At 45.8% G+C, this 25,091-nt stretch overlaps 1 protein-coding gene across 1 annotated transcript in view; it reads left to right on the plus strand.

Annotated features, from left to right (window-relative positions):
• Positions 1–86: 86 nt before the first annotated feature.
• The window catches only part of PAK2 (p21 (RAC1) activated kinase 2), a 41,938-nt gene continuing 16,933 nt past the window's right edge, over positions 87–25,091 (plus strand). The window contains exons 1-2 of the mRNA XM_063408721.1: positions 87–258; positions 20,498–20,708. Coding sequence (XP_063264791.1) covers positions 20,522–20,708 — 187 coding nt within the window. The 5' untranslated portion in view covers positions 87–258; positions 20,498–20,521. The remainder of the gene's footprint in view (positions 259–20,497; positions 20,709–25,091) is intronic.

The raw sequence follows: 25,091 nt of genomic DNA on the forward strand, positions 1-25,091 counted from the left end.
AGGAGCGGACTACAGCTCCCGTCATGCCCCGCGGTGACGCACTTCCGGCGCACGGCGGGCGGTGCCCCGCGGCAATGCTCCGCCCCGCCCCCGCCCCCGCCCCCGCGGGCTGTGGCCACGCGCGGCGGTTCCGCTTCCCCTCCGGCCCCGCCGCCGCCGCCCCGCCGGGTCCCGGTCCCGCCGCCGCCGCCGCCCCGCTCAGCCCCGCTCCGTCCGCCCCTCCGCCCGTCCGCCGAGGCGGCGGCGCCGCCCCACCCGGTGAGTCCGCTCACACCTGCCGGCCGCGCCCCCCGCTCTTTGTGCGGCCCCGGCCGTGCCGGGCCTGCGGCGGGCGCGCCCGGGGCGGGATCGCCCCTCGCTCCTTCCCTCGCTTTGCCCCCGCTGCCTCCGGCCCGGCGCCGCTCCCTGCGGGCCCCGGCCGCGGCCCCGCCGCTCGGCGCCGCTTCCTGCGGGCCCCGGCGGGCCCCGCCTCGGCCCCCGCCCCCGGGAGCGCCGCGGTCCCCGGGCAGCGGGGCCAGCCCCGGGAGCGGGGGCCGCCGTGCGAGTTCCTCGGGACAGCCGCAGTTCCGAGCTCCTGCGGGCCCCGCGGGCTGTCAGAGCCCCGCCGGCCCCGGCTGTTCGCGGGCCCTCGGCTTTCCGTCCCTGCGAAAAGCTGCTGCTCCCCGGGCCCCGCGCCCGCCCGCTTTTACAGCTCCCCGTGTTTCTGCCTTCTTTCTGTGGCTGCTTTTTGTGTTTACCCCGTCAAAGCCAAGCAGGATGGGTTAGAATCAAATGCGGGATGGTTGAGTTTGGAAGGGATTTAAAGTCCATCCAGTCCCACCCCTGCCATGGGCAGGGACACCTCCCACTGTCCCAGGCTGCTCCCAGCCCTGTCCAACCTGGCCTTGGACACTTCCAGGGATCCAGGGACAGCCACAGCTTCTCTGGGCAACTGTGCCAGGGCCTCAGCACCTCCACAGAGAACAAATTCTTGCTACTATCTGATCTAAATGTCCTCTTAGTAGGTTAATGGCAGTGGGCAGTGAGGAGAGTGAAGTTGGATGTAGCCTGGTCCATGTGGCGAGTGCCCAAAGGCTGGTTTGGGAGCAGAGCGTTCATCAGCTGCTTTCGAGGAGCAAGGCTGTGCCCTGCTGTAGCCAAAATAAAACAGTTCATGCGCTGCCTTACGGCCAGCAGTGTCTGGATATGTAATATAAACATGGCTTTGGAAGTTCTGCAGTAATAGCAGCGTTAGGTGCAATTCAAACATGGTATACTGTGAAGTTTTCTGGCTTTCTCTGGTTTTGCTTCTTTTTTTGTTGTTTTCATACTGCAAAAAAACAGTGCCCAGTCTAGAGAGTCTGGGGTTTGCTTTGCAGTTGGAATGTCTTCATAACATGAGTCCTGGGGTGGTATCTCCCTAAAAACCAGGGATTAGCTACTTTGTGCTTCAGTTTGTTCATTTTAGAGACTAAAGTAATTAAACTTACAGGGATATTGTGGAGGCAAGTTAAAGCATATGTTACCAGGGAACTGCTTGGTCATTACAGACTGAAATAAAATAGGAAAGTAGAAACACAAAAATACAAAGTCTTTGTTTTACGACTTTTTGAGTAGAATTTTTTTTTTTGAGATAGTAGGAGCACTTTAAAAAAATGCTCTGGGTAATGTATTTTAGAGGCAGGAAAAACCTCACTCTAAAGTTCACTGGTTGGATATTGCAGTTCTGGAGGCCAGAACAGAAATGCTTGAGGGGGAGTAACTTGGATTTTCCCTGCTAAGTTGCATATGGAATTTGGCTCATCTTTATACAGAGGTGGTTGTTAAAACAAAAGTATCAGGCTGTTAACTGTGGAATATTGGCTCTGTCTATTTGGCACTTTTCATCACCGTGCAGCGTTTTCAGTGCATCTGAGGCTTGTGCTCTGCTGGGCAGCTGCTTGTCAGAGGCTGATTTACTGGGATGAAATCTGTACTGGGATACAGCTGGGACCTTTGGCTGACAGTGGGATTTTATTCCCAAAGGCACCTGCTCGGGCTCCCTCTCTGGGCTGATGCTGGGGTAGGTGGGTGGATGCTTCAACCACAAAAGGCAGCTCCAATCTTGGGCACATGTTCAATTAATACCCTTTTAAAATCCCAGGTGTGCTTGGGTTGTTGTTGGTCAACGTTTTGGTTGTGTTTAAAGGGGGAAATTATTCAAGTACCTTTGGTTTCAAAAGACCTGCAGACTTGAGGGTATTGGTTGATGCTGCAAGTTTTGCTCTTGTGACAAGAGAAACTGTAGGGACGCCAATCTAGGTCCGTGTGTTATTGGTAAGATGCTTCAGAGCACTCCCATCTGTCCTGGGCTGGTTTTGTTTGGGTTTTTCTGTCTGTTCTGTGCACCGGGAGGTTTGTGTGCTCCGAGGTTCGTGCCAGTGTTTTCTCGCTCCTCGCAGCACACGCAGTTCCTGCCGTGTGTGTGAAGCAGCTCTTTGTTCTGCACACAGCCCCGCTCACAGCCCGGCCCGGCAGGGACAGCACCGGGACAGGCTCCGGGAGGGAGCCCAGCCCCGAGGCACCCGTGGGGAGATGGAAGCAGAGCACGGGGATGGGGAGGGCAGCGAGGGCAGCCGGGCACCGCGCATCGCGTTCATCCTGATCGCTGCTGGGAGAAGGCAGAAGTGTTTGTGGAGCTTTCCCTTCTTGTCCTAGGGACGGCAAGGCTGCCCCATGCTCCATTTTCAGTTTCCATGCAGGCACCTCCCTCCTAAGCCTGAATGAAAGGTGTCTGGGCTTGGAGGGCACGGTGTCCTCCCGAGAGGTTTTGTACCTGTGGCAGTGCCAGGGACTGAGCCGGGCAGGTGCCTTGGACGTGGCCCTGCCGAGGTCGCCTTGGCAGAGATAAGCAGTCAGCTGGGTGCCAGGCTGGGCTGCCAGGCTGGCTCCAAGGAAGGATAAAGTCCAATTAATGCCCAGCTGGGTTGGTTCTGCCTCTTGGCAAGGGCGGTTTGACCAGGAAGGCACCGTGGAGGAGGCAGCAGCTCCTGCCAGCTCTCAGGAGTGGCTGGGGAAGAGTCCGGAGCACTCACCTGGGGGCAAAGGACGAGAAACCCTTGGGCAGGGTTCATTTCAGCAAGGAAACACTGCAGCGTTCCCTGGACGCCTCAGGATTCTTATCGGGCTGTGCTTTCTTGTGTCTTGAGCTTGATCAAGCTTTTGAAAGCGCTTATTTGCATTTAAATGCAGGTGGTAAGAGGCAGTAGATGCTTTCAGGTGAGATCTCCTAGTGACCCACCAGGTATGAAGTGCAAATGGAGCTCAGTTTTAGCTCCAGCCTCACTTCACTGTTCAAGGTTTGTGAGAACTCAGAGCCTAAAACTTTACGAAAACTGTTAGTTTCCTTCCAAGGGAAAATACACATTTCAGTGTTCGTATTTTGGCTGATGTAGTGAGCAGTGTGTGTCACTGAGAGCTGGAAATGCTGGTTTTGGTCCTCGTTCTCTACCTGACTTGCCAGTTTTTTAAGGGGATCATTCTTAAGGTTTTCTCAGCTTCTTTCTATTTTCTCAGCTGGAAATGGGGATTAAGTAGGCTTTGAAAATGTCTTACCTGGCAGGCAGGGATGTAAGTGTTAAGAAGATGACTTAAAACTGAGTTTCAGTTTTTCTGTTGAGATAAATTTAGATTAGATACACTGTGAATTCATTGTAGGAATTCCTCATGCTCTCTAAAGGTTACCAAAAATTGGTGAGGCAACTCTTTCCCTTCAGGCAAAACAAGTGAATTTTGAAATTCTCAGATGGATATGTCTAATTTCTGTTTGTGAATTTGAAAATGCTTTTAAAAATCTTCACTTCAGCTACTAATGATGTATTGGTGCATAAAATTGTTTGAATTAATACATTTTACTAGGGAAATACAGTATTTTTAATACTCATGGAAATACTGGGGGTATATATAGTATATATATTATATACTATATAATTGTATAATTGATAGGTCATTGTTTCCCTAAAGATCTGAGCCCAGCACTGGTGTTGTTGTAGCCCAAAACTGAGTGATATTTGAGTCTTAGGTCGGGGTTGTTCTCTCAGCTAATCAGCAAAAGTTATTTTGATAAGACAGGTTTAATTATTTTTAATTCTGTAGTTTGATTTAACACAGAAGCAGCTGTAGGAAGGAGCCAACATATTGGGGCAGTGGTGAATGTGATTTAAGTAATGTTCAGTGTTAAGAGAAGGATTAACATCATGTGAATCAGGGTGAGGGCAGCTGGCAGGTGTAGTAAGGAATGGAAATACTCTGAAAAGTTTTTCCAGTTCAACTTCTACTTTTTTTTTTGTTTTCCCCCTAAAGTTTTCTGCTTCCTGTTTAAGTGCTGGAGGTGTGACTCAATGTGTGCCTACTGTCAGCTTTCCCACAGCTTCTTTAACGAGTGAAATTAGAGTTATCAGTAGTTTATCTTAGAAATGGGATGTTTTCTGCTCCACATTGCATTAGTTTTTCATTTATAGTCATTTAAGAGCTGCTTTAGCTAGCAGAGGTGTCTGCTGGACAAGAGCAAGAAAAAGCTGCTCTGGAAGACGCTCTTTAAAGTCACCTTTGAATATTTAACCCGTTTCCTTTTGAAAAGGTCTCCAGTAAAATGAGAACCTGGAAGAATGACAGTATCTTTCCCCTAAGCCTGTCTACAGCCAAAAGCTGTTTAAAGGGATCTGGGGATTTGGGCTGCAGGCAGGACCTGGCTGGGCAGATTCTTGTGGAAATATCTCCTTGGCAGGGGCTTCAGCATGTGAATTATCTGCTTTATGGTGAAAAATAACCAGTTGTTTAGTAGGTTACGTTAATGTTTGAAAGTGAGCAACTTTTAAATTCAAAACCATTACTTAAAAGGTGAACTTGGTATTTTATGCTTGTGTTAAATAAGCTGAATGCTTGAGATTTTACCAGCACATTAAATCCACCTGCTGGCATTAATTTGGACAGAAATACGTGACCATGAAGTTCTTCCTTGGGGCCACCTGGGCAGGTGGCACCAGCCACAGTCTGGGATTTGCCCTCCCCTGGCCCCAAACCAGTTATTCCAGTGATCCCCGTGCATGTGGGGATTCCCACCCGGGAATTGACTGCTGGAAGAGGAATCCCTGATGTTAAACTTGGCTTGGGGATGCTGCTGAGTGATCTGACACTGCTGGTTTGTAACAACCTGGGAGCGTGTCTGGCTTTCTGCTCCTCCTGCCTTCTTCATGTGTTTGCTGAGCTTTTGGGAATGCTGCTTCAGATCGAGCACAAAAGTGAGCAAGATCTCCCAAAATACTGCCATCGTTTTCTGTGGCGTAGCAAATAGGTCTCTAATGTTGTTAAAGGATTTTTTGGCTTTGAATCAACCTTTTATTTTCAGTGTGTGAAATGCTAGCTGTCATTACTGTAAAATAAATTACGTGAAATCTTTGATTTGTCAGAGCTGGGGCATTACCGCTAAGCCTGAAATATTTTCTGCCTTCACTCCTTAGTAGAAAAAGCAAAGAGAAGAGTGAAGTCTGGGATTTTCAAAGCTGTTTAGCAACAAGAACAGTTAATTTTAATCTGATGCCAATGTGCTAAGGCTCTTTGATACCAGTGCCCAAGCTTAGGAAGTAATTCTTTGTGTAAAGAGAGCCTTGACTGCTGCAGCCAGGAAGTTCAAGCAAGTACCTCCTCCTGATTTTTGGGATGAGGCTATTTCGCAGTAACCAAAGTATGTGTTGGCTGGGGACTCATTGCTTTTGTGACTATTGCTTTTCTTCGGCCCTTTTGAGCATATTTACAGGGATTTTATATATATATATATATATATTTATATAAGAGGGAATTGGTGTCAAGATTTTTAGATGCTGATTATTTTCCCAGGTAGCTGCTGGAAATGAAAAATAAAAATTCAGGATAGTTCAGTAGACCTGGTTTGGGTGGTTTCTTTGCAAGCAGGGCTTTGTGTTTTAATGTGTGGTTGTCATGTCTTTTATTTCATTGTTCATTAGTAATTATTCCATTGTAAAATATTTTACTTCTGAGAGGCATAATTCTCATTCTCCTTGGCTTGTTGTGTGTATGCTGGAAAGACTTTTTGCAGCACAAGGAAATGTACTCAGTCTTGGTAAACCTGGATGGAGTTTTGCTGTAGAGGAAGTTAAGGCTTCTGGTGAACCTGTACATCCACATCAATCTGACTAGAACTTGGAGCATCTCATATAATAAAGTTTTAGTGTCTTAAAAAAATTAGAAGGGAACAAACTGAAAGAATGAAGGACAAGTGAAAATACTGAGATGAAATGATTTTTAGTTTGGTTTAATTTGTGTTAGTGATGACTGTTACTCCTGCAAAACAAAATTTTTACAAACACCATCAGAACTTGAATGACTTTTTTTTTTTTCATTCCCTCATTGCTGATAAGAGATACTGGCCAGACACAGGGTTGGCACTGAGTTTTATCTTGTAACACTTTGGGCAGGACTCCTTGGAGATCTTTCTTGCTCTGGGATTGAAGAGCTTTGGCAGTGCCTTTTTGTCCACTCGTGCTTGGCTAAGAGAGTGATGGTGGATGAACTTCCTCAGCACATCCAAATTCCATAGGCCAGAGTGAGATGTCAGTTCTCTAAATTTAAACACATCTGAACTGGGGAAATCTTTGTTTCGAGGCTCTTGGTCGGGATTTGAAGTAAATGTGACTTTGATTGCACGCTGCTGTGCTGAACAAGATGTCCAAGTGACCGTGTGTCCTGTGCTCCTGAAGCAGCTTTTGCTGCCCAGCCCTGAAAGGTTTTGTCAAATCATTTGTCAATAATCCTCAGCACTTGAGGTCTTTATTGTCCCTTTCTCTTGGTCACGTTTTCAATTTCCTAAATGAGATGAGGATGCCATCAGTGCTTTCTTTTGGTTTCTCACTCGCTGCTCTGCTCTCACACATACCTGGCTGTAGAATCCCAGAATGGTTTGGGTGGGAAGGGACCTTAAAGCCCCTCCAGTGCCACCCCCTGCCATGGGCAGGGACACTTTCCACTGTCCCAGGTGGCTCCAAGCCCTGTCCAAGCTGGCCTTGGACATTCCAGGGGTGGGGCAGCCAGAGCTGGTTGACAGTGGATGATGTGGCAAGGGGCTGCTCAGACTGATATTCTGTGGGCTCTGTTTTTGCTGCCAAGTTTAATAGAGATCTTTATCTCTGTTTTACTCTATTGAAATGGCTTACTGAAATTTGCTTCCTGTTTTCTTAACAATTGAAAGGACCTGAGAAAATTTTCCTTTAGATGACAAACTCTTGGAAAGCTGACCACTTCTAAAGGTTTGGCCTTCTTCCATAATTCAATAAAATTTATGAAGAGAATAATTTCTTTTTTAAAATTAAAAATATATATGCCTTTGGATTTTCATAAACACAAGAAGTATAAACCCTCAATGCTCATTTGTTCCAGCAAAAAGTGTTTTATGCCCTTGTTTCTATTACTAGTATTGTGAATTAAAAGAGGAAGATTTGGAAGGTATCAAATTGTTGTGCTGGGTGATGTGGGTTGCCCAGTGTGGTGACTGCAGTGTCATTGTGATGGACACCAGCTTAGTGGGAGGACTGTGTTTTTGGAGCTGAGATGTGGCCCAGGATTTGCTTGGGCTGCTGTTTGTGTTCTTCTGGCTGAAGGAATGGATTATGAGTGCTGGCTCCCCTCACCTTCCTGGGATGAGGAGGGCTCAGGGAGGCTGGAGGTGAAGGCAGTGCTGATGGCACAGCATGAGCCATGTCTGATATTTTCCCATAATTATCATCATACATCCCTTGCAGTGGAATTAGACCCCTCAGATAAGTGCTGTCTCTCTTATTCCTATTCAGATAAATGGATTTAATTTGGAATCGGGGTGGTGTCTGTGTGTGAGGACATCATGGACAGACAGCTCCTTGTTGTCATTGAATTTGTGTTTTGTGGATGTCAGACATTGGTCTTGGGGGTCTGTTTTATATGGACACAAACATCTTCATTTGCTTTATAATTCCACAGCTGTTACTGGGGCAAGATAAGAAGGTAGAACAAGGTCTGAGAGCTGCATCCTTTAGGTGTGTAAATGCCTGAGCCTCATGAAAATGCATTTTCTGGAGCTTTACTCCTGCTGTGTCATATTTCACTGAAATCTTCTAATTCTGCCTACAGGAATGCCATTCATTGTTTAATGAACAGGCACAGTTACCTCTGCTTATGTGTTAAACTCAGAATTTGTGCAACAATATAAGTAGATTTTTTTCAAGGTTTTTGCAGCTTTCTAAGTGCAATATTATGTTTTGTCAGCTGCTTCAATATTATTTTAACTTGACAGCTTCCTTTGGAAGCCCTTCAGATTCCCAGGGTGCTGGTTATCCTGCCTGGTTGTAGTTTTCACAAGCCTTCTGTCTATTCAGTTGGTAACTGTGTTCTTCATTTTGTATTTTTATTTTTTAAAAAGTATTTTGTTCTTGAGCTGCAAAATCAGTTTTTGTGGCTGAGGTGCTGCTGCATCCTGCATAAACAGCCGTGGATAGTAACTCCCTCAAAGTGTACTAATATTGGTGGGATGTATTAAAACACTCTGAAAATTCAATTTGTTTAAACACTCAAGCTGGCGTTTAAAGCTTTGTACATTTATTTAAATATCTACGCTTAGGGCATTTTTATCATACATTTGATTTGCAAATTGTAAGCAGTGTATGGGGCAGTCATATTAACACAATTGTTGAAGCTTTTCCATACTTTTTCCCTACTTACTGGCTCCTGTACTTGTCCTGTAGGCTTGGCAAAAATCAATTTCCACATCAGCATGAGAATTATTTATATATTTTGATTTATGACATAGTTTTGTGCTTTTTTTTTTCTGGCTGTTTAATATATTTTGATTTCTAGCCTGTGTACCCATTCTAGTTGGTTTCGGTTTGTTTTCTTTGGCACTTTGAATAAAAACCTGTTTATGGGCAAGAAGAGTGAGAGAGGTAGTTTTACTAGGAATGACTCAAAAAAGAAAAAAATCAGAAAGTTAGTTTAAAAACTCATCCTGGCAGCCAATATTTTAAAACCTGGTATTTTCACTGTTATTTCCAGTGTCTGATGAGTGCTCTGACTCCCTGAAAGACACACAAGACATTACCCCAAATTTCAGAAAATTTGCTGCATTAAGCTGGAAGTGAATGTGTTGCTTCTATGTGTTTTGTGAATTGTTGCTTCTAACTAATTTTAAAGTAGAAAATCTGTAAGAGCACACAAGGAAAACTCTGGCAGTGTCACAACAGGAGTGCTGGAGTGTGAACTGCAGCGAGTGATTTTCAGAGCACATGTGCCTTGGTCATTTTTCCCCTTTTTTAAGGAAAACATCATTACAGTATTTCCTTTTTCTGTTGAGGAATCCAGGTGTAATGTTCAGAACTGTATCTGAGTATTCAAGGTAATTTGAATTTGTGGCAGCTGTGCTTTGTGCTTTTGGTACTGTTTATTTTGTCTGGAAATAATGGGGAAGGGGTTGCCTGGGCTGCTCTGCACTGGCTGCAGAATTGGTTGTATACCTCATGTAGGTACTTCACCTCTCCTAATAGACCTAAATATCCCAGGAAAAAAACAAAATAAGGGATTGTGTCCTTGTACAAAGTGTGTAAAACTTCAGACCTCCTCAGAGTAAGGAGGATGAGATGTCCTGAAACCCTCATGTAGGTGCTGTGGCAGAAGTGTGAGTGAGGTTTCACTGCTGAGCTCTGTGGGTATTTTACTAAGATCTGGTTTCATCCTGAGCTGCTGTTGGCAGGGAAACATTGGGGTGACCCTTCCTGAGCCTGTTGCTTTCTCATTTAATTAAAATATCCCACTGGGATATTGTATCCTGCTCTGGAGTCCTCAGCAGGAGAAACATGGACCTGTTAAAGTCCAGAGGAGACTGCAGAGATGCTCTGAGAGCTGGAGCTGCTCTGGCATGAGCACAGGCTGGGAGAGCTGGGGGTCTCCAGCCTGGAGAAGAAAAGGCTCCAGGGAAGACCTTCCAGTGTCTAAAAGGGGATTATAAAGAACAGAGAGAGACTTCTACACAGGCAGATTGCAGTAGTACAGTGGGGAATGGTTTTAGGATAAAAGAGGAGAGATTTAGATGGGATGTTGGGAAGAAGTTCTTCTGTGGGAGGGTGGGGATGCCCTGGCACAGGGTGCCCAGAGAAGCTGTGGCTTTCCCTGGATCCCTGGCAGTGTCCAAGGCCAGCTTGGACAGGGTTTGGAGCAGCCTGGGATAGTGGGAGGTGTCCCTGCCCATGGCAGGGGTGGCACTGGATGGGCTTTAAGGTCCCTTCCAAAACCAGCTTTCCCAGCTATCAGCAGTGAACTTCCTGCTGCAGAAGTGGGATGCTGCAGGAGCCCAGTTCCTGCAGAAGTTTCCATGTCTGAAGAAGTCAGTATAGTCTGTTGTGACACAAATGGAATATGACTCTCCCAGGAGAAATGGTCTCTGGTTTCTGTGTGGTGCTGCTGGAATATGCTTTGGAAATGAGCTGTGTCCACCAAAGCCATCTCTGGGGTGGGGGGTTGTTTTTGCCGTGCTCAAATGCTTTTGGTATTTACAGCTCCTGCATTTGATTTCTTGAAGCCTTTGCTCCCTCTCTGCTGGATTTGTGTCCAGAGTGGGTATGAGAAATGAGGCATCTTGAGCTGGTGTCATGCAGGGGTTTCAGCAAACTGGTGAACCTTTCCCAGGGGCTGTGACTATCTGGTCAGTATTGGTGTCCCCTGGGATTTCCCCCTGTGGCATTTTGTGGTAGGTTAGCCCTCCTGTAAGAAGAAATCAAGAGTTTGGCCCCAGGACTGCTCTGCTGAGCTGAAGTTCCCACTATTCCCTGGTTACTGTGCTTGGAGCAAGCCTTGGGCAGCCACTAGAGAGAAACAAAGAGCTCTATTCTGAGAGCCCGTGAAAAAGAGAGCTCTTCTGGAGGGAGACATGTCATCTTTCCCCTTTGTCTTCTCCCTTGTTATTCCTTTTTCCCTTAGCTGACGTTTGACAGCTCTACCAGTGTGATGAGGGAGTGCCGGCTCCCTTAACCTTGGATTCTTTCCAGTTTTTGCCACCTTCATACACACTTTGTGTTACCTCTTCTGTTTCCAGTTACCTCTAAATCTGGATGTGGAAGCCATGGCCTTGTCTCACCATTGCCCAATAATATTTCTGGTGGCTAAAAAAATAGTTTAACAAAGCTCTTTCATTCTGTGTTGGGGTTACTGGTGACCCTTCTGCCCTTTGGCAGCAGCCTGAGGTTTTTAGAGCTCTGTTGCATGGTGAATCTCCAGGTTAAAATGCTGTTATTAACACAGAAATGCACAGGTGCCTCGTGCAGGGCAGCCTTTAGTCAAATAACTTTTGCTCTGGAATGTGTGGTCCCTCCCTGCCTGTAAATGTCAGCTTTAATTAAGAGAGAATCTCAACAATGAAATGCAGACCTTTTTTTTTTTTCTTTTTTTTTAATTTTCTTGTAAACTTTCCGTACTTGCTCTTTTCCCTATTCTCCTTTGATCTTTAGAAAACCTCAGCTATAAAAATAAAGGCTGAAAAGTGTCTGCTAGGTGGTGAAATATGAGTAAGCACCAACATCCCGACTCATGGATTTGCATGCGCTGCGCCCGCCGCCGGCTGCCTCGTCTGCTTTGAGTTGACTCAGGATTTTCAGTAGGCAGAAGAAAGATCATTTCCTTGTTCAGCTCTGAACAGGCTGGTTCAAGCACCTTGGAGCACGTGTTATCATTATGCATCTTTGCACAATGGTTCCTTGAAGGAAAACTCTGGCTGCGGGCTGGAGAAAACGGAGCGTGGCCTGAATTTGGGTAGGCGGTGACTCCCCAGCCCTGCGGCAGAGGGTGGGAATGGATCCCTTGGATCCATTTGGATTCATTTCATTCCTCCTTCACCACGCTCCTTAGACCTCTGTGTTCCTGCAAGGGCTGCCTCAGGGAAAGGTGGGAATGGGCATTTGTGTGCATCAGCTCATCTCTCTGGCTTGTTTCGGTGTGCTGCTGTCACCACTTGCCTTCCAAAATGAGTTTTCTTGCCAAATTTAGGGGAAATGGGAAATCAAGGCAGATGGGAAGTCACTTCTGAAGCCCACCTGGTACTGTCACCTGTGGTGTTTGAGGTCTTGCAGAGGTGAGAAAGCAGAAAAGAGGTTCCTGGTTTGCTGGTGGTAAAATGCCACCACAGTTCAGAGGAGCCACATTTGTTTCACGAAGCAGAAGTGATGACTTGGGTGGGCGTTGAGTGCTCTGCAGGGTTCAAGGGACAAAGTGAAGATGAATCACAGCTTACAGGTGGTCTCAGATTCAGTGAGCCAAATATCGTTAATTTGCTTAAATTTGCTATTACTAATGAGCTTTTATCAGGACTCTTGCCCGTCTTGGCGATAGTTTGGGCCTACTCAGATTTTCCTGTTTATTTTTTTTCAGTCATGATCCTCCTCAAAAGACTGAGATCCTTTTTGATTTCAGAACCAATATTTTTGCAGCCTGGTTGCTCATTTTAGGTGCAAGACTTTGCACATCTGCTCAGAGCCTTACGGAGTCAATAATTGCTCCAGGTTGTAATGCACTTGGCAATGGGTTTGAAGAATATTTTCCTTTAGGAAGCCTTAGGAACTCTTTCAAATACCCCTCAATAGGATATTTGTCTTGTGTAACTCAGTTCATGGTAAGCACATCTATTACAGTTTTGGCTATTCCTTTTCCTGTGCTAAAGATAATTTCCTCTCTCCTTTTTTATTCCTTCCACTCAACCTTGATTTTTGTAATCTTTTTTCCCCCCAAATCTCTTTATCATTTAGCAATTAAATAGCAGTTATTTGTGCTATGTTTCCCTTCTATTTGTGTGACTCAGCAAAAACCGTGAGGAAATTAATGGGCTGGAAAAAGACAAATTGGAAAGAATTTAGCTGGGTATGTTCTGTGTGTCATCCAGTTGGATTTTGCCAAATCAGGCAGAGGTTGTCCTACACCCTCATTAAGAGTGGGAATATTATGTGTTTCCTTTGCCACCTGTAGCAGTAAAAGGAAGATGGCAAGGAGGGACCTGACCTGTTTATAAACTTCCTGCCAGTTGGTTTGGTTACTGTGTCCCTTTGTAAATCTTAATGACAAATTGGTTTTGCTCAGATTTTTTTATTTCTGGTTTTTTTTTTCCCAACTGTTCTCTCAACTGCATCATTTGAAGGGTGAGTGTCTTGCCTGTTTGTGGTTGTAAATTAGGGGATCTGAGCTCGTTTGGAGTATTTTAGGTTAGCGTGGGTTCCTCTGCACTCCCCGTAAAGAAAAGCTAAATAAAGATAACTTGTTTTTCACGGATGTGTGGTCTGGCATTGACCAAATCCTCTTTTCTGAGACCCCCTAAAGCTGGAAGGAGAGGTTCCAGCCTGTCCCTGGAGGTTGGTACCTGCATTTCCAGAGGAGGGATGGCTCCGAGTGCCGCGTGTTGCGTTGGAGCATCCGCAGGTTTTTGCAATAACTGGAACAGATCCTCCCGCTGGCTCCTCCTGGCCACTATCACAGTTACTCTTCTCCGTGCTTTTGCACAAGTCCTCTCTTGGCAGGCAGAAGATCTGGGACTCCGTTTGCCAAGTCTGCAAGAAAGCAATTCTTTGTCTGCCTCTGCTGGTTTTTTTTGCATGGTTTTCTCAGTTGAAATGATGAGATAAGTATTTTCAGTCTCTGAAGGTAGTCTCATTCTGTTCCAAAAAACTCCTTTTTGGACCTGATTAAATAAATCTCGTGGATCCAAATGCTTCAAGTTGGAAAGCTAGACATCCCAGAAGACTTGTTTTGTTTTGCATGGAGAAGACAGTCTGAGATGTGCTGGTTTTGTGAATTTTTCTGCAGCAGTGAAATAATTTCAAGCTGTTGAGCTGCTGAACTAAGAGGCTGTTAGTGATGGGGCAGGAAGCTGTGGCTAGGTAGCACCATCTGAATAAAAACTTGTCAGAAAGCTGCTTTCTGCTAATCCCTGGGAGGAAGTGAGCTATAATCAGCACTAAGTGAGCTAATCACAGGAAATCTATTGCTCAACAGGAGCCTTTGAAAAAAAAAAAAAAAAAAGGAGGGGGGCAGGGAGAAAAGAAGAATACCCTTGGAGACTTTTCATTCTGCTTTTGGACTCCAAAATCTGTTTGATCTAAGAAAGTGGAATATCTGCTGAAGTAAGCAGCCCTCCAGTCTCTACTTTAAAACAGCACCTCTTTTCCAGAGTAATGAAGCATCAAGTCTCATCTCTTCCAGAATGGTGATTTTCAGGTATTAGGAGGTGGTGGTGTGGGGTGGCTGTGTTTAAGTAAACTACCAAGACCACTGGAGGCCTGGGGGCAATGGGAATGAGTCTCCAGGCATTTTCAGCAAGGATTTTTATAATATGAAGCAAGAGTGGGGCATGACTATCTTAACTCTGCCTTGTCACACCAGTCTTTCCTTGGAGCATCACACACTAGCTCTGGTACTGTTCTTACTGGCTCTGTGCTCTTTTTCATGTGACACTTTCTGCCTGGGGGATTTGTTTCCCAGACATCTCCTTCTCTTTTTTCCTCTGCTCTGGTTGTGGTTGTCTCAGATGCAGTGACAAGTGTTGCCAGTGGCCCTCTAAGGCCCTCCAGGAAGTGGTGAAGCTGCTGCCTGGAGATGCTGCAGTGGTAACTCACTCTTCTCAAGCCTGGTGTCCTCTGCAGGGACACTCACCAGCAGCCCTTCCTTCATTTTTGGCCTGTTCTCTTATTTTCAGTTCCTTCTGTCAAGGCACAGAATTTTGCTGTGTTGCCTTCAAGCTTGTGTGCATGGCCCAAGTGTTTTGTAATTCAGGTGTTGTCCCAAAAGTATCCTGCAGCTGTAGTGGCACATCAAAAGCAAAGTGCTTGTTCCTTAATGCCTCGCTAGCCTCAAATTTGTTACTCCTCCTTTTTGATCAGCCCTGCCAAATGTATTTAAATGTGATGTTTGTGCTGTTCCTTTTGTGTTGTGCTGAGTAATATTTACCTGCAGTGAAGAGCTGAGTTCAGCTGGCAGCTCTCTGAGGCTCCTGTGACAGATTTATTTGATGTATTTCACTGATTCAGCTCTGGCTCCTCAGCGATCAGTGGCAGTGTAAAGCCCAGTATTGTGTGCCAGGAGCAGGAATTTAAGGACATGTTACCAAGGAGCTCTATCTGGATGTGTTTAGTTTTGGTTTCTTTTTCCAAGCATGTAGTTTTGCATTGCATCTCAGGCAGTGAAATACAGGTGCAGCCTACACTGCTCAAATACATTAATTTGAACATCTTAAGAGGACAAATTCAGGTCATTGTGATGTGAGAACTTGGTACACCAGCTGTTTGCTTTGGCACATGGTACCATCTTCCTACCCCTGCTCAGGGCTTTGTAAGGCTCATGTGTGTGCATTGTAATCCGGATTTGAAACTGAATCTGCTCAAATACAAGTGCTCCAGGGAAAATCTGAGAGTGCACCATAGCAGGTAACAGAATGATTGACTTTATTTTATTTCCTTTCATCCTTTTATTCCTTTTTTCCTTTTAGTTCCTTTCCTTGTCTGCAAGCAGGCTGTAGAAGAAGCATGTTTGTCCTTTTGTAGAGTCAGGGGAGCAGAAGAGCAGCGCAGAGCTCTGGGCTGGGAGTGCGTGTCAGGCTCCGTCCCTGTCACGAGGGAGCCGCGGCCGGCACAGGAGCCGTGCTTAGGAAGTCCTTCAGGAAGCAGCCCAGCTTTATGCTCACACAAGGGGAACTGGGGAGGACAAACAACAAAGAAGGGCAAGTCAAAGCCAAAGCATTCAGGCTGACGTGCCGCAGCAGTGTGTGTTTGTCAGCTTTCTGAAAGCACTGCCCAATCCTCACTTCAGCTCTTACTCCCTGGCAGGGTTACGTTTCTCTGGGTGTTTTCCCACCGAGGGCAGACACAGGAGTGGCTCTTTCTCTCCTGTGACCTGGCCATGACCAGGGGTTTTCGGGCGCTTTCCATCCCCAAAAGAGGAAAGATAGCGAGCAGCAGGATGTAGATTGTAAAAATGAAACTTGGCGCATGTGAGCGTGGTGGGCAGGTCCCTTCGGGGTTGGGAGGGACAGGAGGTGGGTTAAACTACACAAGTGTGTGTAGTGTCTTGCCTCAGCCTCTGTGGGCAAAGGTGGGAAGGTTAATGGTGCTGAGTTAACTGTTGGACTCAGTGATCTGAGAGGTCATTTCCAAGCTAAGTGATTTAATGGGAGAGAGGAGTTGCAGTTGTGAGGAACCTGGTTCCAGGTCTCCAAGCATTAGTGGTGAGGCATTTGGGACACCCAGACCCTGCTAGACACTTGCTGCTGCCTCTGCAGAAGAGCACATTTGTTCTTTGGCTGCTTAGGATGGAGGGAGCACCTAATTTTCACTGTCTCAGTGCAGGGCAAGAAACCTTGGTCAAAGGGAGAGAGGAGTGTCGTGTACTGGGGATGAGGACTGAGAATCAGAGCCCTGTGGTCACCAGCACTGGCACCTGTGAATGTATTTTGTGGACTAAGCAGCAGAACTGTGGGGAAAAAAAGCTTTTAGCTCTTTTTGTGTCTGTGTTTTTGGGAGTGTACTGGGCTGCAGTTGTGTCCTGTGGTGGGACTGAACCAGTGTGAAGGCTGTAGTTGTGTCATTTGCAGCTTCTCAGCTTGTCTCTGTGGTTCAATCCATTGCTTTCTAGTTCTTGTATTAAATGTAGTGTGAGTAGTGATTGTGGGGGAGCTGCTGATATGCTTGAATACATTATTATTACTGGTATTTCCTTCACTGGCAAAGATGGAAGTGAATCCCTCTTCCATGTGTTACCTTTAGCATAGTTTCATGAGGCTGCTCAAACTCAGGTTAACTATTTCAGTAAATGTCCTTCAGCCAAGTGAAAAAACACACCATCACTTGTGTTGTCTGATTGTGTCAGGGAAATACGAACCTCACATCCCCTTTGCTGGGTTACAGACTCCTGGCAGGCACTGGAAAACAATTCCCCATGTCTTTGCAATTCCCTGAACAAGGAATGAATCAGCAGGGCAGGCACGTGGCTGATGGTGCAGGAGTGATTCTGTCTGGCTGCTGCCATCTGAACTGGCTCCTTCTCCTCTTTGGAGGCTGAGAGAGCAGGGACAGAGCTTTGGGGGGTATTTGCACTCTTCTTTTAATTCTTTTTTCTTTTTTTTAAATCCCTGCTGCAGTCATTCCCCATAATGCCAAACCTCTGTAGCCATTTCCAAATACTTCCTGACGCCGTGGAAACTTCCCTTGCACGATGAAGGCAGGGTAGGGATAAAGGAGAGGGGAACTGCTCTCTTCTTCAGCTGAGTGCAGAAGAAAAAGAGCTATTTGGATTTGGACCTGGACAGAATGATTGGTTTTTCACTTCCCATGATGACTGAAGAATAGGAACTGTGCTTCGTGACGTACTTGGCGTGAGTGGATCTGTTGTCATTTATTTAAATGATGAATTCAAAGCTGCCGTGCTTTGAAATGGGCCTTTGTGCAAACTAGGTTTGAATTCAGCACTTTATTTTATCAATGATCTTTGAAACAGCCACTCAGAAATTCTGCCATGTCTTGTTAAATAAATCACAGTTTAAATTTTTCCTTAAAGCTGAGGTTTTGTTAGACCACAGATTTAGTGAGCTGGAAGGGTTTTGGTGCTGGAGCCAGTCCTCGAGGTGGGAGGCTGATGCCTGAGCTCTTTCTGTCACTCCTTTTTGCTCCACCAGCTCCACAGGTTGTTTTCCTGCTGGGGAGCTCCTGGGCTGTACTTGGAGCGAGGTCAGGGATCTCTGTGAACACTTGGAACAGTCAGCAGCTGATCAGAGCTGCAGCTCGGAGGGCTCTGCTCAGATGCTCTACACCAGTTCTTTGAAGCACTGATTTTCTCCTGAAATAGATTTGGATTTCCATATCCTTCCATCTAACTTGTTACTTCACACTCTCTTCTCTTGAGCATACAAGATACTAAGGAATAATTTGTTTTGGATCAAGACTGAGTATGTGATGAGCTGCTTGTCACTGAAAATGAAGGATTTTTACTAGAGTGGGAAATTCATTTTAAAATTACATCAGCAGAAGTGCAGTTGGTTGGGTTTTTTGGTGTGAGGTTTTTTATTTATTTATATTTTGAATTTGTAGCCTGAATACCACATGACAGTGTTGTTAATTTGGTGACTGGCCTCTCCAAGGGAGTGTGTGGGGAATTACTGTGAGTTTGGAGGGCCAAGTCTGTTCTTGTCCAGTTTCAGATGCAGGTGAGTTGTTTATCCTGAGATCCTCCTCTTGCTCTTATCAGACAGCTCAGAAAAACTGCACAGGTGGAGGAAGTAATAGGGTTTGCTTTAGGAAAATGCAAAAGGCCACTCATGGTGTTGTTTTCTTTGCCCAGTGTACCATTTTGCCATTCAAGTTACATGATGCACTTCTTTACCTGCTATGGTTTATTTGTCTGTCTGATTGTATTTGTTGCAAAGGAGACATTTTTTGTTTTAGTTGTCCCCATTTGGATACCTAAGGACCCTATATCCACCTCTTTTCTTAGGTTTGGTTAACAGAAGGGACATAGATTATGGTCCCCTGTACTACCATCACTCCAAACCTGACTTCAGTGTATCTGTATATATAAATATATAGGTATAGGAATATATACATATATATATCAGTTTGATTTGGTGGATCTAGTGTATATATATGTTTATAAAGCAAATACCTCATTTGATTTCTACATCTCAAATGGGTGGCATATCCTCGCTGCAGTGCCTTGTAAGGGGAGCATTTGGAATTAAAATCCCTGTGGGTTGGCTGCTCAGACCTACTGTTGGGTTGCAGGATACTTAATTTTTGTCACCCATATTACGGTGGAAGACAATCTCACAGATAACTTGCAACATCTGAAAGAGCAATCAGTAAGTGGGTTTGGAGGAGTGTTGGGAATCACTGCTGCATCCCTGCAGCCACGTTCAGGTGGCAGGTCTGTTTTTAATTCCATCATCAGAGAAGGGCTCCAAGGCAGGGCTGTGTGTAACTCCATCATCAGAGAAGGGCTCCAAGGCAGGGCTGTGTGTAACTCCATCATCAGAGAAGGCTCCAAGGCAGGGCTGGGTGGGTGCTCTTCCTCCTGGCCTCCAACTCATGGAGCATCCAGCACATGTCCAGTTTCTACTGCTCTGCCAGAACATTGTGCTGCTTGTGCCTCTGATGATATTTTACACAAATTACGTTCTTTCATGGTCGTTTTTGGGGATAATTAATGTTCATCTCTCTGAGCTTCACAACATAAACCAGAGAGCTGCTCCAGTGCAGGCTGCTGGCCTGACTTGTGTCTCTGTTGGGATTTGGCAGGGAATGACAGCCCACGTTGTTTTAGTTCTGCTGCTGGGCAGGATGCAGGTGTTGTATTGTTGGGAGCACAGTAATTGAGAGGAGATGGCACTGCCTTGTTGTGGCTCTTGTGAGTGACACTGACCACGTCAGTCATGCCTTGAGATGTGATGGGAAGCTGGTTGGCACCAGGAGGCCAATAATTTCCCAGTTAAATTCTCATTTCCCTCTCAAACTGTTGTGAGAGGAGAAGGAGGTCAACACAAAGATGTGTTGGCTCCTGTTCCAAAGAGACAGCTTGTCATTTGAGTGAACAGAGGAATTGAATTTGTTACTGTTTGTTACCTCTGACTGAGAAGTATTTTCTGTACATCTTTCTTTGTGCTCTTTACTCTGTAGCAGAGAGGCTGCCTGTTTCCTGGTGATCAGAAAAAAATCTCCAAAATACTACAAGGAGGGAGGAAATGGTAGCAGAGATCTTTTTGAATGGGGAATGTGTCACGTAGATGTTTTATTGTGCTGTGGTTGTAGCTCTAGCAGCTGTTTGTCCGTGTTTTCGCTCATGTTTTTGTTGAGGATTCAAAGAGGATTGTGATGATACTATATGTTATTTTCTGCAAGTGGAGAAAGTTTGGCACCAAGTGGGGAAGCAGTGCAAGCCTCGTTCAGAAGTGGAGTGCATCCTGTGGATCTCGGGTTGAGCTCTTTAATGCAGGCTGTGTGATTTGGGTAGAGGTGTTTTGATTGTGGCTAAATGTGGATAGTGTGCTGAATTATGACTTACAAACATAAGCTGTTCCTTTGTCCCCAAGGTCCTAACTGATAAATGACAAAAAGGAAAGCATCTAAGACTTTTAAAGCTGTTTGGTACTAGAGCATGAAGCTTTTTGGACTAGAGCTACTCCCAAAGGATGTTGTACTTAGGCCCTTTGTGTGAACTGAGAACCAGATCTGGGAATTGCCCATTTGGTCTGGATTACTTTTATCAGTGGAAATGTTTGTCACTCCATCCCACAAATGCTGCTGCTGGCACAAATGAATGGGTGGCCCAGAAGTGGGAATGAGGAAGGGATTTGCTTCCTTTGGTGGAGGCGTCAGTGTCTGCGTTCCTCGGAGTTGAATTCACGCCTCCTTCCCCTCTGCCAGCAGAAGGAATGGTACGTTGAGGGTCTTTTCCTGTGTTCAAATCACCTTTGTTTCTCTTCCAGGGCTTCCCCTAGCTATTGAGAGCCATGTCTGACAACGGAGAACTGGAAGACAAGCCCCCCGCCCCTCCCGTCCGCATGAGCAGCGCTATCTTCAGTGCAGGGGGCAAAGACCAGTTGGCGACCAACAACAGCTTTAAACCCCTGCCCTCTGTCCCAGAAGACAGGAAACCCAGGAATAAAATCATCTCCATATTCTATAGCAATGAAAAAGGTAAGATGCCTCCTTTCCCCACTCCTGCTTGTATTCCTTTACTCTGTTTGTAAGTTTTGGTAGTGCTTTGGATGTCGGAGTCCAGCCTGTCCAAGTGTAGGGGATTGGAAAACCACCCCCTGTTTGCTGCCCAGCTCGAAGTAATGCATTTCCAAACAACCCTAATCGATGTCTGGCATTCCTGGGGAATCATGTTACTTAGATGCAAATTTCTGGTTCAAACTGGGCACCCAGCTGGTTTGGAAGTTACTTCTGTTGATGATCGTTTATGTGGCACCTTGTGGAAAAAAAAAAGTCAGTAAAGAAATAGTGGTGAAGGTGCAGTTGCATGAAGGAAAACTCAGAGCTGTTGTATATTTTTGTCTGTGGAGCTGCAGGATTGATTACTAATGGAGATAAACCTGGGATGCTGTAAAAAAGATTATTTCTGAGAAAAAAAAAATGCTATAATGAATACTAGACCATATTTGTGTGTTGTTTGTCCTCTTTTCTGTATGGGGAATGCATGTACAGCAGTGGAGCCCTTTATCCTGGCTCTCCAGAACGTGTGTCCATGTACAACAAAACAGTTCATAGACAGAAACACCTCCTAACATCTGAGATGGTAAAACTGCACGGGGACTTAAGCCTGACCTGAATCTGCTAAGCTTTTTATTAATCTGCTGGTTATCATTACTTTAAATATGCACCTTGGAGAGGGCTCTGCTGCTCTTGATGCCTTCTGTGCTCTTGGCTCCCCGTGCCTCGCTGCTGGTGTGCTGGGTAGGACTGGTTCAGTCATGCTGACACAGGTTTAGTTGTTTGAAGATATTCTGCTCCTCTGGTTGATTATTCTCTTGGCTGAGTGTTTTCCCCAGGGCTGGTTTTCACTCTCTCTCAGCTGTATGAGCAGCTCTGCAGCCGTGCCTCTCCCTGGAGATCAAACCCAGAGAGACAGGTTGCCCTCTGTTCCCGAGATCTGGCTTTCTGCCCTCAACACTAGGTGTGTTTCCTTTTTTGAAGGATGGAAGGATTTGGCCAGTGTAGCTTTTGGAGGCAGAATAGTTGTTTCACAAGGTCATTTATTGTGAAATAGCCTGTGTGGCTGGGCTACAGCAGTAGCAGTGGTGGTCCTTCTACTGACATGGGTGAGTCCTAAAGACCAAAGTCTGTAAGGAGAACATGAAAAGCTGCTACAGGTTAGAGAGACTCCAGCCCTCAGGGTGCTGAATTTGGGTGCTGGAGGTGGCAGGTCTGGGTGCTGGCAGCTCTGTGGCTGGAGCAGGTCTTGCCTTAGCCCTTCAATCCTGCAGAAATGGCTGTTTTACCATTTTATTATTGGTCTCACAAGGAAATACCCTTTCCTTTCTAACTCACAGTGAGTTCTACAAGGAAATCTTGTGCAAGGATCAAATCTGTCCATCTTCAGGCAAGGAGAATGGTTTAGGAGCTGGGATGGCACTTGTCTTTATGCTGTTTCATTGGTGATTGATCAGAGCATTTGAGCCCTTTTACAGACAGGGATAAAGTAGAGCTTAATGAAGTAGAACATAAATCCCACGTGAAGGAAACTTTTCCTTTCTCTGAATTAGTAACAAATTATGATTGCAAGTGGGTGCAATTGTAGCTGGAGAGCTTTGTGACATTCCATGACATCTTTTTTTCTCCATGGACTTTTTCTCTGTTCATTTTGATGGTGGGTTTGTTTGTTGCTGGAATGGGGAGGTGAAGAATTAGCTAAAGTTGTATTGGCTCATCTCAAGTTGCTGTGGAGTCCTTTGATGATCATCCAGACCACTCTAGATACTGACAAGTATCAAATTTAGGGAAATCAATCTGTATATTTATTTAGCAACTACCTACTGATACTTTGTGTTGTGAACTGAAAAGAGGAGAAAGAATTTCTGCTGAGAAAACTGAGTTTTAGAGGAAATGAGTGTCAGTTTGTGTTTTGTAGATTTTAAAAAGCAATTCCAGTAATGTCCTCCTGAAAAAAAGCAGGCTTTCCTGCATGGCAAGATATTAGGAAAAATGGAAATTGAATTACCCAACTTCCAGAAACTATCTGAAAGTTGTAAATTTTTTTTAATTTGGAAGAAACTTGTCTATTGCATGACCTGCAGCAAGGCTAATATAAATATCCAAAGAAGGGATTTTGGCCCTCAAGTCTGCAAAACTGGCTGTTGAATGTAAGCAGAGCAGAAGTGGGCACAATGTCTTTCTGGCACTCACGCAATAGTCAGATGTTAGTTGTTTTCTTCATTAGCATGGCTGGGACACACCCTCCCCAGAAATGCCCATTTAAATCCTTTTTTTCTTTAAATTCAGCTGCTGGGAAGCTTTGCAGAAATACTAACTTCCTGCTCAGATTTAAAAAATACATTGGGATTAGGTGCAAAATAATCTGTCAACCTGGGGTAGAAATTTTGTCATGGGAGAAATGTCTCCAGGCAGCATGTAAGTTAACAAATCACTACAAAAATGTTTGGTTTTCCTTTTCAGAAAATGAAGAAATCCTTGCCATTGTCCAGGAATGTTGTTTGGCTTTGTCTGCACATCTCTGTCCATATGATTTTGCAAGGTCCCTCCTGGCCAGCCTCATCTGCTCCTGGATCCTCTCTTGGGAGGTTCTTGTGCTTTAGGGGACTTGCAGATGAAGAGGTTTAGCAATTACACAGTTTCTGTCCCAAGTCTGAGCTAGTTCTGTGCTGAAATAATCATAAGGGTTTGAAGGGATTATTTAATCACTAGTCATGGAAGGTTTTTTCCCCCTGGTTCCATTGTTTAGGATAAATGAAGTGATAGTCATCTTCTTACCAGAGTACTTCATTGCCATGAATTTTCTTGGCCTGACTTCTGAAGTCAAAGGATCCTCTGTGTGGTTTTGGAAAGCTTTAAAATAGTCCCCTAAAACCAGAAATGTTTGTCTTCGAGCAGAAGGTATTGGAGGGGGTGCTGAGGGCATCACCCAGATCCTGCATGTCCCGTGCTCAGGGGCACATCTGGGTGTGGTTTCAGCTGGAGCTCAGCAGCTCCAGGTGCACATCTGGAGTCAGCTGCCTGCTCCTCCAGCTGGTGGGAACCAGCTGTGGTTCTTCCTTGTGTGTGGAATTTGGCTGGTGGGAAGCAAGGGCAGCCTGAGGATGGCTGGAAGGACTGAGGGTGACACCTTCCTGAGCGCCTGTGGCTTCACTTGGGGAAGAGACCGGTTGTATTTGAGGCACCTTCTTAATCAGACAGAGCCGTTCTCCAGCTCACCAAATCCTTCCAAAGGACATGTGTGTCTTCCCTCTTGGGAACAGGGAGACACTGTGGCTGTTTCTGCAAGGCCAAGGGCCAAATTCTGGGTCCCATGACCAATAATAAAATGGTAAAACACCAATTTCTGCAGGACTGAAGCGCTAAGGCAGAACCTGCTCCAGCCACAGAGCGCTACACTGAACTGCCAGCAGCCAGACCTGCCACCTTCAGCACCCAAATTCAGCACCCCGAGGGCTGGAGCCTCTCTTGGTGTGCTGCCACCAACCTGTAGCAGCTTCTCATGTTCTCCTTACAGACTTTGCTCTTCGGGCTCACCCATGTCAGTGGAAAGAGCAGCGTGTGCAGTTGGAAGGGAGCGCTGCCCTGCGCTGAGGGGAGCCGTGGCCTCACCGTGGCCTTGTTCTGGGAGCTGAGGATGTCCTGCCAGCACATGACTCACCGGGCTTGCCTCTGCCTGGGGCTGTTTGTTTGAAGTGCTGCTCTGCTGTTCCTGTGGGCAGAGCAATGGGTTTTAGTCTCCTTGCGTTGCCTGCTCGTGGGATCTGTGTATTTTTGGAAGGAGTGGGTTTATTTAGCTCATGCTGGAGCATTTGAGCACCGACTCCTGTTCACTGCATGTCAAGTGCTCCCAAACAGGAGCCTTCCTGAGGAATACAACTTTTTATGAAATATATCTATATGTGTATGTTCCCCCTTGCTTCCACATACAAACCTGCAAGAAACAGGGCAGAATGGTGCTTTCCTTGGTTTTCACAGCAGCGAGTTTCCCCTGCGCGGCGGCCGAGCGCTGTTAATGAAGCGTCTGCCAGCCCTTTGCTTTTTGGCTCTGCCCCGTGCAGCCATATTAAAGATATCCTGTTTATAACAGCCCTGGCTTTCCACGGCATTGTTCAGCTGCAGGCAGCCCACATGGCTTTTCATTCGGGAGTATTGTCCTCGCTCCTGGCCTGTCCTTCCCTTCCCGCCAGCCTGGGGGATTTCAGGCACATTCCTGCCTCTGAGCAGCACCATTGCTGCTTGCTGTGCAGTCATGAAGAGAGTGCTGCTTCACCTGCTTCTCTCATCCTGAAACAAGAGGACTTTCAAAGGCAAATTTAAAAGCAGAAAAAAACCCCAAACCCCTGAACCGCCCCCAAAAAACTC

The sequence above is a fragment of the Prinia subflava genome, chromosome 11, assembly GCF_021018805.1.
Source record: "Prinia subflava isolate CZ2003 ecotype Zambia chromosome 11, Cam_Psub_1.2, whole genome shotgun sequence".
Classification (NCBI taxonomy): Eukaryota; Metazoa; Chordata; class Aves; order Passeriformes; family Cisticolidae; genus Prinia; species Prinia subflava.